The 12,675-nt window shown below is 52.0% G+C and overlaps 7 protein-coding genes across 7 annotated transcripts; 5 read left to right on the forward strand and 2 right to left on the reverse strand.

Moving 5' to 3' along the window:
- Positions 1–485: 485 nt before the first annotated feature.
- BJX68DRAFT_261484 (glycoside hydrolase superfamily) lies at positions 486–1,897 on the forward strand (the record flags this gene model as incomplete). The annotated part of the gene is made up of 3 exons (XM_071044154.1): positions 486–562; positions 615–1,514; positions 1,576–1,897. The coding sequence occupies 3 exons, from the start codon at positions 486–488 to the stop codon at positions 1,895–1,897; spliced, it is 1,299 nt and encodes a 432-aa protein (XP_070905240.1).
- Positions 1,898–2,162: 265 nt separating this feature from the next.
- On the forward strand, positions 2,163–2,905 carry BJX68DRAFT_88168 (uncharacterized protein). Its single transcript, XM_071049926.1, has one exon. The coding sequence runs from the start codon at positions 2,209–2,211 to the stop codon at positions 2,698–2,700; it is 492 nt and encodes a 163-aa protein (XP_070905241.1). The 5' UTR covers positions 2,163–2,208; the 3' UTR covers positions 2,701–2,905.
- BJX68DRAFT_88174 (putative tartrate dehydrogenase) lies at positions 2,735–4,134 on the reverse strand. The gene is made up of 3 exons (XM_071049928.1): positions 3,712–4,134; positions 3,165–3,655; positions 2,735–3,110 (listed from the first exon to the last, which is right to left on the reverse strand). The coding sequence occupies exons 1-3, from the start codon at positions 3,950–3,952 to the stop codon at positions 2,769–2,771; spliced, it is 1,074 nt and encodes a 357-aa protein (XP_070905242.1). The 5' UTR covers positions 3,953–4,134; the 3' UTR covers positions 2,735–2,768.
- BJX68DRAFT_88173 (CeGAL family transcription factor) lies at positions 4,135–6,516 on the reverse strand. The gene is made up of 3 exons (XM_071049927.1): positions 5,494–6,516; positions 4,942–5,443; positions 4,135–4,879 (listed from the first exon to the last, which is right to left on the reverse strand). The coding sequence occupies exons 1-3, from the start codon at positions 6,416–6,418 to the stop codon at positions 4,318–4,320; spliced, it is 1,989 nt and encodes a 662-aa protein (XP_070905243.1). The 5' UTR covers positions 6,419–6,516; the 3' UTR covers positions 4,135–4,317.
- Positions 6,517–6,596: 80 nt separating this feature from the next.
- BJX68DRAFT_225573 (Zn(II)2Cys6 transcription factor domain-containing protein) lies at positions 6,597–7,531 on the forward strand. The gene is made up of 4 exons (XM_071038396.1): positions 6,597–6,728; positions 6,794–6,807; positions 6,856–6,915; positions 6,966–7,531. The coding sequence occupies exons 1-4, from the start codon at positions 6,672–6,674 to the stop codon at positions 7,396–7,398; spliced, it is 564 nt and encodes a 187-aa protein (XP_070905244.1). The 5' UTR covers positions 6,597–6,671; the 3' UTR covers positions 7,399–7,531.
- Positions 7,532–7,558: 27 nt separating this feature from the next.
- BJX68DRAFT_225576 (NAD-dependent succinate-semialdehyde dehydrogenase) lies at positions 7,559–9,391 on the forward strand. The gene is made up of 3 exons (XM_071038397.1): positions 7,559–7,693; positions 7,755–7,842; positions 7,893–9,391. Exons 1-3 carry the CDS (start codon positions 7,664–7,666, stop codon positions 9,272–9,274), a joined length of 1,500 nt encoding a protein of 499 aa, XP_070905245.1. The 5' UTR covers positions 7,559–7,663; the 3' UTR covers positions 9,275–9,391.
- A 110-nt stretch (positions 9,392–9,501) lies between these two features.
- fluG (extracellular developmental signal biosynthesis protein FluG) lies at positions 9,502–12,631 on the forward strand. The gene is made up of 3 exons (XM_071038398.1): positions 9,502–10,959; positions 11,014–12,256; positions 12,321–12,631. Exons 1-3 carry the CDS (start codon positions 9,835–9,837, stop codon positions 12,548–12,550), a joined length of 2,598 nt encoding a protein of 865 aa, XP_070905246.1. The 5' UTR covers positions 9,502–9,834; the 3' UTR covers positions 12,551–12,631.
- The last annotated feature ends 44 nt before the right edge of the window (positions 12,632–12,675 follow it).

The raw sequence follows: 12,675 nt of genomic DNA on the forward strand, positions 1-12,675 counted from the left end.
CATCCACCCAACACACAACACACAGACCCCAAACTGACTTGTTTCCAAGGAAGACTGTCTGGGGAACGACTCTGCGAGTACCATTTAGACTCTCTGGGACCGATTGACGAATTGACATCACTATCTATGCAGGATACCGACCGTCAAGACTGACGACGAGGAGACAGGTTACCACACAAAGACCGACGACCTCTTTCTCCCACACCCTGAATTGTTGCTATGCCTACACATTCCATAATGACAGCCCGACTCAGGGGAAATTGTTTTGGACCGTCTTTGTCCTACTTATTGGTGCATTTGCGCCCCCTGCCCTGGTGCGTTCCTTTGACGCTGGAAACCGTAAGCGCCCTGAGCTGTCTTTCAGTCTTGAGTTGCTTGAACGAGCCTAAAAATCTGGAGGGGTATAAATACGTCCTTGGCTCTCCCTTCAACTCCTGGGTGTTTATACACATCACGACAGAAAAAGTTCATACCATTTGTTCATTATGCTCAAATACGCAATCCTGGCCCTGGCGGCCTTTCAGTGCGTTGCGGCTTTACGCTTCGCTATGTATATTGATCAGTATGGCCCCTTGCCTCTATCCGAGATATGGTGTAAGCTAATTCGTTCTTAGGTGGCATACAAATGGCCTACCTGGTAAGGATAAAACACAGGGAATCTCGCATGTCATCATGGCGTTTGCCAAATCTGACCTCTTTACCTCTCAAAATCCGCCCACTTTCCAGCCATTTGAACCGGTCTCAACGATGCGTGGCCGCTTTTCTCCGGAGACAAAGGTCATGATCGCGCTCGGCGGATGGGGCGATACCTCTGGGTTCTCCGCGGGGGCAAAGGATGAGGCTTCCAGGGAACTGTACGCGAAGAATGTGGCAGCCATGTTGCAAAGCACTGGTTTCGACGGTGTTGATATCGACTGGGAGTATCCGGGCGGCAACGGACAGGATTACAAGCAGATTCCCAACTCAGCAAAGGTCTCTGAAATCGAGACGTTCCCTTTGCTCCTTGCCGCTATCCGCAAGGCTATTGGTACCGAGAAAATCCTTTCTATCGCGACACCAGGCAAGAGAGGCGATATGATCGCGTTTACGAAGGAGAAGGGTCCGGAAATATTCAAGTCCGTGGACATGATCAACGTGATGTCCTATGACCTGATGAACCGGCGAAACAACGCCACCATGCACCACAGCGGCGTGGCAGACTCCCTGGATACAATCAAGGCGTACAAGGAGATTGGCGCACCAGCGGAGAAGCTCAACCTTGGCATTGCCTATTATGCGAAATGGTTCACGACGCAGCCAGATTCGGATTGCGATATCCGTCCACTCGGCTGCCCAGTTGTGGCGATGGAAAACGCTGATGGAACGGACAACGGCAAATCGGGCGCTTGGACGTTCGAGACCGCCAATATGTCACCCGTGCCAGCTGATTTGAAGGTGTCGACTGATGGTACGTGTGGCTTTTCCAAGGGAACAAAGTGCCCAGCAGGGTCATGCTGCAGTCAATACGGAAACTGGTAAGTTTTCCTTCCGATGACCGAAATCAAAGTTAGGAATGTTGGCTGACTCAAGCAACAGTGGAACTACCAATGACCACTGCAACGCCGGTTGTCTCTCCGACTATGGCGAGTGCAAGAGTCTCGACATCACGAAATCGTGGCGACGCGCAGAGACGAACGGAAAGACGGATGAGGAACGAGGTGGCCAGTACTATCTTGATGCCGAAACCGATCTATTCTGGACTTGGGATACGCCGGCATTGATTGCGCGCAAATTCAAGGAGATTGTAGACGCGGAGCAGCTGGGAGGAGTGATGGCTTGGAGTTTGGGAGAAGATACCTTTGACTTCCGCCATCTCACGGCGATGCAGGCGGGTGTGGCAGACCGGCCCGATCAGTGATGCGCCAATGTGCTGACTCTGCCGGACCTGATGACTGAATAATGAGAGTTTTGAGCTGCGGTCTAACTACTATAATGGTAACTCTATCAAACACTGTGGAACGGACTGCCGTGCTTGTAGTACGCTCTAGCCAATCGCGTTCCTGGAACCCGCACGGGGTTGGTGGGTGCGCTGTGAGCGGACGAGACACTAGGAAAGGCAGGGGACCACCGACAATAAGCCGTGTTGCAGGTATAAGTAGTGTAGGAGAAGCTTAACTCATGCAGGAGCTCAGGGTCTTCGTCCAAGTTAATTTCCTCCTTTTCTTCACCATGAAGGCCTTCGTTCTTTTTGTCCTCGTTTCCTTGTCCCTCGCTATTCCCATCCATCCTGTTGTCTCTGACTTGAGTTCGCCTCCTCAACAAAAACCTCTCATCGAACACGCAATATTAACCCCAAACCCCAATCGCGGCCTGCAAATTGAGCATGGAATGTTCCTCACGAGAAACCTGTCCAAAGTGAACTCTACTTCAAGTTACAATCATGCTTTGAAGACGGAACAATCATTTTACCGTTTACTAGAGCGGTATTCTGATGAACTCCACGCATGGGGGCTCCTTCTCCTCGTACCGATCGCTCTTGGAGTCGTTGAGCTCGCTGAGCGCATCTCACGATCGTTGTCTGTCGAGCAATTCCCCGAACGCGGCAGAGAAATCCGCCGCATGGAATCGCTAAAGGAAAGAGAGCAGTGGGTGCTCAGACGAAAAGAGCGAGAACTCCGAGTTGAGCGATCACGGCCTTGGTGGAAATGGTCAAGACATTGAGGCTTGTCATCAGTCTGTGCATTCTAATATTCTATCATTTTCGACATATCATACAAGAGAGGGCGTTCTTAGTTCATGCGCTTGATCTCCTCGACAACGGCAGCCGTCACTTCGACGGTCTTTGCGGTTCCGCCGAGATCTGCTGTCAGGACACCAGACTCGCACACTTTTTCAACGCACTGCATCAGTTTTCCTGAGGCGGCTTCCTCGCCCAACCAGGCTAGCATCTCTGCGGCCGTCCAGAATGTAGCGACTGGGTTGGCGACGCCCTTGCCGGTAATGTCAAACGCAGAGCCGTGGATGGGTTCGAACATACTCGGGTGCTGGCGTGTTGGGTCGAGGTTCGAGGTGGGCGCGATACCGATAGATCCAGCGAGGGCAGCAGCAAGATCGGACAGGATATCAGCGTGCTAAAATACTGTCAGCAACTCTCGAAGGCTCGGCCTAAGGAACGAGCGACATACCAAGTTGCTAGCAACAATTGTGTCAAGACTTTCGGGCTTAAGAACCATTCTCGTCGTCATGGCGTCAACGAGCATCTTGTCAACGGTGACCTCGGGGAAGTCCTTGGCAACAATGTTCGCGACCTCATCCCATAGAACCATACCATTGCGCTGCGCATTGCTCTTGGTCACAACAGTCAACAGCTTCCTTGGCCTCTTGGCGGCCGTCTCGAAAGCGAAGCGCATAATACGTTCCACACCGTGACGGGAAAAGATGGCCGTCTCAGTCGCAACTTCCCAGGGGTGTCCACGGTGGGAGCGCCCACCTTGTCCGGCATACTCTCCTTCACTGTTCTCGCGAACAATCACCCAGTCGAGGTCTCCAACATTGCAGTTGCGGAGAGGCGACTGTGTACCACGAAGAACACGGGTGGGGCGCACGTTAGCATATTGCTGGAGGGGCTGGCAGATAGCGAGGCGGAGGCCCCAAAGGGAGATGTGATCCGGGACATCTACAATCATTAGTTCTTCATTTATCAACCAAATATTAGAGGCGGGGCGGTGTTACCAGGCGCTCCCACAGCTCCAAACAGAATAGCATCTTGTTTCTTCAATTCCTCCAATCCACCATCAGGAATGTACTTGCCCGTCTGCTTGAAAGTCTCGGAGCTCCAGTCAAGGTGCGTAAAGTCTAGCTTGAAGCTTTGCAGCTTGTCAGCCAGCGCCTGGAGAACTTCGACGCCAGCATCAATGACCTCGGGCCCAATGCCGTCGGCGGGGATAGTGGCGATCCGGTATGTCTTGGCCATTGTCTAGGTTTCCTTGTGCAAGGGACAGAAAAAGAACTCGTATGTATGATCTGAAGCGATATTTCTTTCTCTCCTAGGCACGGCTCCTCCAGACCGGAAATAGGACGTATAAATAACTTTTTCTCTCGCTGCCCGCCGATTGAACCCCCGAGTCCCCCCCCGCACCGGGCAAGAAAAGTCCGTCCGGACGTGTCTTTGTCCGACCGGTCCACTTCCGCCACACGACACGGGCACGCGACAACGATGAGAATGAAAGATGAGAATGCGACGCCGGTTTTGATTATATTCGTTGCTACTTACCAAACCCATGTCTTCAATAAATTTTATACAGTGGCGAACCGTTGTTAAGCCTTGCTAGGTTTGCATCAGACCAAATCAGCATTATATGGTACGTTCGAATTCTCCGCGAAATCGAAGCTCTCATGGATCAACCATGGCCCGTCTGCTAGGCTCCATAAATCGCCTATACCGAATGTCTCTTCGCCTCCTGTGGCATTTCCGTCCCCTCCTATTGAGAAATCCGGGAGACCGAGGCCCAGTCCGGTACCGAGATTGTTCATTGCTTGGTTTCCGAAAATGAGGGATGAGTTGCTCCATTGGTTGCCTGTGATGGCGGTTGGTAGGGGGGTTGCACTTTGTAGAAGTGTGTCTTCGGGTGCTGGAGTTGGATGGGGTGGTTGTTGTTGTTGTAGGTGGAGGTGTTGGGGTGTTCCGAGTGGAATGCCAGAGTCGATGGCTTCGGAGGTTGTGGTGGCTGACTTCTTGTCTTTGGTCTTTGGACCGGTCATGTCGAGTATGCTTGGATTTTGTTGCTCTGGAGCTGTGAGGGCAGAATCAAGGTCCCGAATGGCTTCGATACACGTTTGCGGCCAGGTGTTTCCGCGGCGAGCGAGGTTTTCGAGGATGGAGAGGCCGTTCTTGGCGTATCTTGTTCTCTTCGTCAGCTTATTTTCATCATGTAGGGAGGCGCTTTCAAAAAGGATAGATACCTCGATGCTAAAGATGCGGGAAATTCGCTTTCCCAAGCGGCGTAAATTAGGATTAGGCAGCTCATCCAGACGGCCCAGGTGAAGGACGGCCATATGAGCGGGATCGAGGATCCGGACGGGTCGGAGAGATATTGTCGTAGTGTGGTTAATAGTGATCGTGATGACTCGATGCATATTTGTAATGCGGTGCGATATTCAGGGGAAGACGCCTCGGCTGCCAGCAGCGGGCGATTCATGGCGATGATGGCTTCATGACGGAAAATTGTAAGGAGAAGGCTGTGGAATGGTGCAATCATGGACGTGGAGTGTGCATTGCCCTCGTCGGGCTCGACTGGGTAGACGTCGTCGTAGACTTCATTCCACCACTGCGTTAGCTCACCGTGAACTTGAGTCGCATCAATGAGCTCCTCTCTGTAGAGGATAGACTTGTTGCGTAATTCAATGATGCGTCCACGGACCCGGGCGAATCTAGCGAGGTGGCCCAGCAAGCGAAGTCTGTGATCTAACGGGCACAAGTGAGAATGGGTTTTAGGTGAAAGGGGTAAGACACACCTTCTTCTGCCGCCGGACCGTGCATCTCCGCGTTAGGATAACACACGTCGATATCGTCATCGCGAATCCCCAGGGGGATACCCAGCGCCTGAGAGAGGTATCGCTCAAGACAGTAAATAGACCAGAATAGCCGACGGCGAGTAGCGGCCTCTTCCGAACTGAAACCTGAAAAGCGCACAGGACACCTGTGTAGACCAAGGTGGAAGGCCGTTCGGATAATGGCACCGCCGACGCGCGAGGCGGCATTGAGACGGAGAAGAGAGGTAAGAAAAAGCTGGACGCTGAAAGCTGCCTGAAGAATCGGAATAGTTGGTGGCTCGCAAAAGAGAGCATGCAAACTCTCCATAGCCTGGTGGACAGAACGAAAGACCAATGCCGAGGGAACCGGGATTTGAGAACAAGGAGAACTGCCCTGGCGACGATCCATCAAGGAAATTGAAATGATTGAGCGGACAAGGATGCCATCTGCTGCAGAGAGACTGCTGTACCCATCGCGGCTGATGTGCTCTAGGATTATGAGGAATCCTGGGCCAGAACAGAAGGGAAACATTGGGTGCCAATTGTGGAAGTAGCCTCGGGTCCATTGCACTAGACTATCAAAAGAACATAAAGTTGCGAGTGACTGGGGTTTAAGTTCATGAGGCAGCCACAGGTCCGGATGATATTGGTGGTGTTGATGGTGCAGCTGGTCATCTTCGCCTGGCACTTGGGTATCTTTCGATGGCTGCTTGGGCCGATTCAGAAGGGCCGACCGGCGGGCGAAGGCATTATAGACAACGCGAATGAAATGAATCCCGCTTGATGAGCCTAGGAAGGATGCAGACCCGTTGTCGGAGGACATGCGCATTACCCCCAGTTCGTGAGCTCGAGGGGTGAGCTTCTGGCGTTTGGAAGGGGAGCCATGGTTGGAGTTGCCAGAGTCCATGAATAGGTCACGACAATGGCGTCGGTTGAAGAGACATGCAGGCAGAGGCAGGAAAACGGAAGCAAAAGAAAAGAAGAGGACCGGATTGAGGTCAAAACTCGGCGCTTGGATTTTCCCAACCGGTAGTTGTATTAATTGAAATGAAATTTCCCCGCAAATCCAGAAAACGATCCTCACTCCCCAATTCTTGTCAAGCAACGCCCCCATTTTTCTAATTGCTATTTCCTTATTTCCATTTGTTTCCCCTGTTAAAATGGCAGAGAAGCAGAATCCAATTGCTTGCGAACCTTGTCGACAGAAGAAATGCAAGGTCTTTGTCTCCTATCTTTCTCCTTCCATTCCCTTTTCTGACCGCCGCGACTGACACTCTTAAAGTGCGATCGAATTTTGTCAGTTTCCAAAGCAAAGCTCACCTTTACCTATACCAACAAGCATAGGCCAGTTTGTTCACAGTGCGCTGATCCGGCTCGATGCGTGTACCCCGAGAGTGGAAAACGGTACCTGTACGATTCCTCAAGCGCGACAAATTACTAACGATCACTTCGAGCGGCCTTCCCCAAGGCTATATAACCCATCTGGAAAACCGACTAGCAGCCACAGAACGGGCTTTATATAGTACATACGCTTATTTGCGGACCATCTCGCCTCGGTCGTTCAAGATCGTCGATTCTCCACAACCGACTCTGTCGAGAGCAGCAGCTGTGAACGAATGGGCGCGATTGCCGCTAATTGATCCAGACAATCTGGAGCACTGGTGGGCGGAGAAGGCCCGAGTGTTTGGAAATACCGGGGGCGAAGCGCCGCCGGAATGGAGTCCGGACACGGCGGGCACAGCGCCCAGGGAGAAGGACGTCCCTGCATCAACTATTGGTCTGAGTAGTTCCAGCCATCTTCACAATCATCAACGTCAATCTGAGGGATACCCGAGGGAAGGCCGCGCAGAGCAACTAGTAGAGTTGGAGCCCGCAGTCTATTTCTGACCATCGATCGAAAGGAAAAATCATCTGTCTTTACAAGGAAATTAAAGCCTATGCAAGTAAACGGATTTTGAGAATTGAGGTAAAATGGAGAAGTTGTAGCTCCAACCTTACTGCCGCCGACTCGCCGAGAAGACCGAGAAGCCGATATATATGAGGGGTGCGGGGTCCCGAATCTCTTCTCCTCTTTCTGTTCGTTTCTCTTCTCTCGTTTCTCATCAATCCCAAACTCTCTCAGAATCGAAACAGGTGTATCTGGCTAACGGAAATGGCTCAAGAATATAAATTACCGTTCGACGTAAGTCATCTTAAATACCTAGGATACTAGAGCCATGATCTCGTCACTAACAACGTCCTAGCTCGACAACCCCGATCTGCTTCACTTCGATTCCTTTGTCGGCGGCTCTTGGGTCACAGCGAAGAGTGGAAAACGGTTTGAGGTTGTCGGTAAGCTTTAATGCGACTTTCTTGGGAGTCTGCATACTGACTTGTGCTAGACCCTGGTACCGATATTCCCTGGGCGTCCTGTCCTTCGAACTCCGCCGAAGATGTCGATTCCGCTGTGCAAGTGGCACACGATGCATTTGAGAAGTTCAAAAAAGTTAACCCTCGTCAACGTGCACAGTGGCTTCTGAAATGGGACACCCTTATCCGCGAGGCTAGGACGGACCTGGCCAAGATCCTCACCCATGAGACAGGGAAGCCAATAGCCGAATCTTATGGCGAAATTGACTACGCGACTGGCTTTACCTGGTGGTTCGCTGGCGAAGCAGAGCGTATCCAAGGGACTATCGCTGTGCCCGCTGCGCCGAACCGCCGTGTCTTCACTGTGAAACAACCAATTGGTGTTGCCGCTGCCCTCGTTCCTTGGAATTTCCCAATCGCCATGGTTCTGCGGAAAGCTGGTGCGGCCTTTGCCGCTGGTTGCACAATGATCGTTAAGCCCAGCCCAGAAACCCCATTGACGGCCTTAGTATTGGCACACCTTGCACAAAAAGCAGGATTCCCTGCTGGTGTTTTCAACGTGCTTACAACGGACTTGGAAAATACCCCGCCACTTAGCGAGGCGCTGTGTAAGCATCCGCTAGTGAAGAAGGTTACTTTTACTGGGTCAACGAGGATTGGCAAGCTTATCGCGTCACACTGTGCCCATGGTCTGAAGAAGGTAACACTTGAGCTGGGTGGAAACTGTCCATTCCTGGTGTTCGACGATGCGAACATTGACCAGGCACTGGATCAGCTTATGGCGCTCAAATGGCGTCACGCTGGCCAGGCATGCATTACGGCCAACAGGGTGTACGTACAGGCAGGAATTTACGAGAGATTTGCGCAGTTGCTCAGGGAGCGGACTGCCAAGCTAGTGGTCGGACATGGTGCTCGCGATGGTACCACCATGGGACCTCTCACTACCCCGCGCAGCATCGATAAGGCTATCAGCCAGGTTGAAGATGCGCAACGCCTCGGAGCGGAAGTTATTCTTGGTGGCAAGAAGGTCGAAGGCACAGAGGGATACTTCTTTGAGCCGACCATTTTGAAGAATATGACCAAGGAGATGCTGGTGTCGCGTGAAGAGACATTTGCTCCTATTGCTGCTTTGTATCGCTTCGAGACGGAGGATGAGGCCGTCCAGCTGGCCAACGACACTAGCATGGGGCTGGCCAGTTATGCCTTTACCAAGAACATCGACCGTATGTGGAGGCTGCTGGAGAACTTGGAGGCGGGTATGATTGGTATGAACACAGGTAACTCCTCTGCGGCTGAGTCGCCCTTTGGAGGTATCAAGGAGTCTGGATATGGCAAAGAGAGCGGAAAGGAAGTGGCTGTGAACGAGTATTTGGTGACCAAGACAGGGACGCTTACGATTGAGGGGCAGTACTAGGCAGAAGTCGAGGGAGCAAGCTCGGATCTAAATTGAGAAGTACCTCGTATATTTTTGTCATGATACTTAGCTGTTTATTTCTTCGCAGCATATGACTCGCTTCAAGGTTACCCAGGACTACATATACTACGTGGTACTATTGGCCCGTGACGAGCCTTCCGCGCTTCAGGTTACTTCAGGCCTGCATGGCGCTAGGAGCGACCTCGGATTTCGTCTCCGCGGCACTCGTCGAAGATTCCCGTTTTGTAGATTTGACATTCGATCCCTGGGCGCCTGGAAAGGGTGAGATTTCAGGATCTCAAGTCGGGCTACTCCGCTCGGCTGCTCTGTAGATTTGCTGATCGGCACCTCCGCTGACATGAGAGTCCCAATCAGGCAACTGGAGCATCCTCACCCTCAGCTCTGCTTGACGTGCTTCTTCTCCATTCTTCTTCTTCTCCGTTCCCACTCTCTTCCTCTTTTTTCAACCCCCACCCCCTTTCTCAATTGAGCATATCGCTCCTTTAAGTTTAATTTTTCTTCCTTCTGCTCCATTTTGCCGTGTTTTGCGCTTGTCCGCCATGGACCCTCTGGCTTCCCTTCGTCAACTTGTCCACATACACCCTCTCATCGACAACCACGCTCATAACATCCTCTCACGTGCTGCTGCCAGCAACTATACAAAGTATCCTCTTGAGCAGATCGTCTCCGAAGCACAAGGTGTCGCTCTAACCAATGCTACCTCTACATTACCGTTCCACCGCGCGGCAGTCCAGCTTGCTTCTCTATACAAGTGCTCATCGTCCGACTGGAACCAGCTAAAGGCGGCCCGAGACCAATTGGTCCAGCATGACTACGAGGGCTTAATCCGCCAGTGCCTGGAAGGAACACATGTCCTTCTTCTCGACGATCTTCTGAGCGACCAAGACGTTGAGTCTTTTGACTGGCATGATCGCTTCACCGCATCGCGCACCAAGCGCATTGTGCGCATCGAAGCTCTGGCTGCCAGCGTCCTGTCTGCAATTGTGCGCGAGGGGTCTGTTCCCTCACGGTCTTTCGACACGTCGGCTTTCCAAGCTCTTTGGGAGGGCTTTTCTAGGAACTTTTCTTCTCGGATTTCTGAAGCAATTGCTGACCCTGCTGTTGTGGGGTTCAAGTCAGTTATATGTTACCGGACTGGACTAGATGTCCAGGCAACCGATGGCGAGGATACGAAGCCCTTACTGCGATCCTTTGCTCGTACGCTATCCGCGGCGACCGTCTCCACTCCCCGGGTCGAGGATAAGTCGCTGAACGACTGGCTTGTTCGCCAGACTCTCAATCTACTCAAAGCCGCCAAGACGACCCAGCCCAACAAGCCCCTGCAGCTACATACTGGTTTGGGCGATAACGACATCAACCTGCTACGATCTAATCCCGCCCACTTGCAGTCTCTTATTGCCCAGTATCCTGAGGTTGATTTTGTTCTGCTGCACTCATCCTACCCCTACACTCGCGAAGCTGGCTATCTAGCTTGTGTCTACCCCAATGTCTATTTGGACCTTGGAGAGGTCTTTCCCATGGTAAGCCGGGATGCACAAGAGTCCATTATTCGAGAAAGTTTAGAGATTGTCCCCACCACCCGCTTGCTTTGGAGTACGGACGGTCATTTTTTCCCCGAAACCTTTTGGCTGGCTAATAAGCAATTCCGTGAGGTTCTTGAAAAGGTCCAAAACTCCCTCTGCCACAAATACCACGTGCTAACCCCTGCGTATACACAGGTCTTTGTTGATTACGTCCGAAATGGGGACTTCACTATTGAACAAGCCAAGCAAGCTGCAGTTGATGTACTCTTTTACAACTCGAGCCGGTTATACGATTTGAACGAGCAAGTCAACTACGAATCGTCCTTATCTGTGGTGAAATCACTCCCTCTCTTGCCACAAACTGACATGCTGCAAGTCTTTATCCGGAACAATCCGGATGTCAAGTATATATGGATGCAATTTGTTGATTATACTGCAACAGTCCGCCTGCGTATGTTTCCGATTCTAGAGTTTGTTAAGATTGCACGCAGGCAACGCCGTATTGGCATCTGTGTGGCCGTGTTGTGGATGATGCAGGATGATTCAGTCGCCGGTGGTTCGACCACTGGCCAGTTTTACATGATACCGGACCTTTCATCTCTTCGCCGGAATGTCGGGCTGGATTCTAAAAGCGCCACTGTAATGACCTGGTGGAAGACGGACGATGGAGAGCCGCTGGAAGAATGTCCACGTACAACCCTACAGACTATCACGAATAAATTGCGGGACGAATTCGACATCAAAGCCGTCTGTGGCTTCGAGGTTGAAGTCGTCTTCCTAAGACCGACAACTGACCCCTCCACTGGTGAAGAGGATTGGTGTGCAACTACCACAAACCACTCCTGGTCCCAAATGACCCGTGAAACCCGCCGCATGCTTCCATTACTCGAGGAGATTGCTGCGACCCTCGCCTCTATCGGCATTCATCTCGAACAGTTCCATGCCGAATCCGCTCCCGGTCAATTTGAATTCATCCTTCCTCCCGACTCCCCTGTCGCCGCGGTAGACACCCTCATCAAAGCCAGGCAGATAATCACTTGCGTGGCCGAGCAGCATGGCCTTCGCGCCACCCTCCATCCTCGTCCATATCCCTCCGCCGCCGGCACAGCCTCCCACGCACATATTTCCATCTCCCCACCGACTAAAGAAGCCTCCTTTCTTGCTGGCGTCCTCCATCACTACCAGTCCATCGTCGCATTCACCCTCTCCGGCGACGCAAGTTACGACCGCGTCAAATCGGGCATCTGGTCCGGAAGCGAATGGGTCGCCTGGGGCACCCAAAATCGCGAAGCCCCTATCCGCAAGATCTCCCCAGGCCACTTTGAAATCAAATCCCTGGACGGCTTGGCTAATATGTACCTCGCAATGTCGGCTTTCCTCGCTGCAGGATATGCCGGCGTAAAGGAGGATAGACCGCTCACTGCTAAGGATTGTAGACGTATGCCCCTTCTCCCATCTCGAATGGCACTACGTATCAAGGTTTCGCTAACTTGGGTGTATAGATGACGCAGCAACCCTCACCGATGCCGAGCGGAGCGCCCTGGGAATCACAACAAAGCTCCCAACTACCCTGTCCCAGAGTCTTGATGCACTAGCATCTAACCAAATCCTCCAAGAGCTGCTCGGTCCCAATCTAGTGAGAAATTACATCATGGTGAAGCGGGCGGAGAGCGAGAAACTCAGCACGATGGATGAGAAGACGCGGCGGAAGTGGCTAGTGGAGAGATATTAGCGTTCTTGAAGTTCATATTCACGATGTTCAGGGCAACGCGGCTTCTATATAGATTTAGATATCATTGTGATATGAGTCAGATGATTAATAGGTAGCGCAACAAAGTCATAATTTAGAAGACATAA

Source organism: Aspergillus pseudodeflectus (assembly GCF_044049435.1).
Source record: "Aspergillus pseudodeflectus strain CBS 756.74 chromosome Unknown BJX68scaffold_2, whole genome shotgun sequence".
In the NCBI taxonomy this organism is placed as follows: Eukaryota; Fungi; Ascomycota; class Eurotiomycetes; order Eurotiales; family Aspergillaceae; genus Aspergillus; species Aspergillus pseudodeflectus.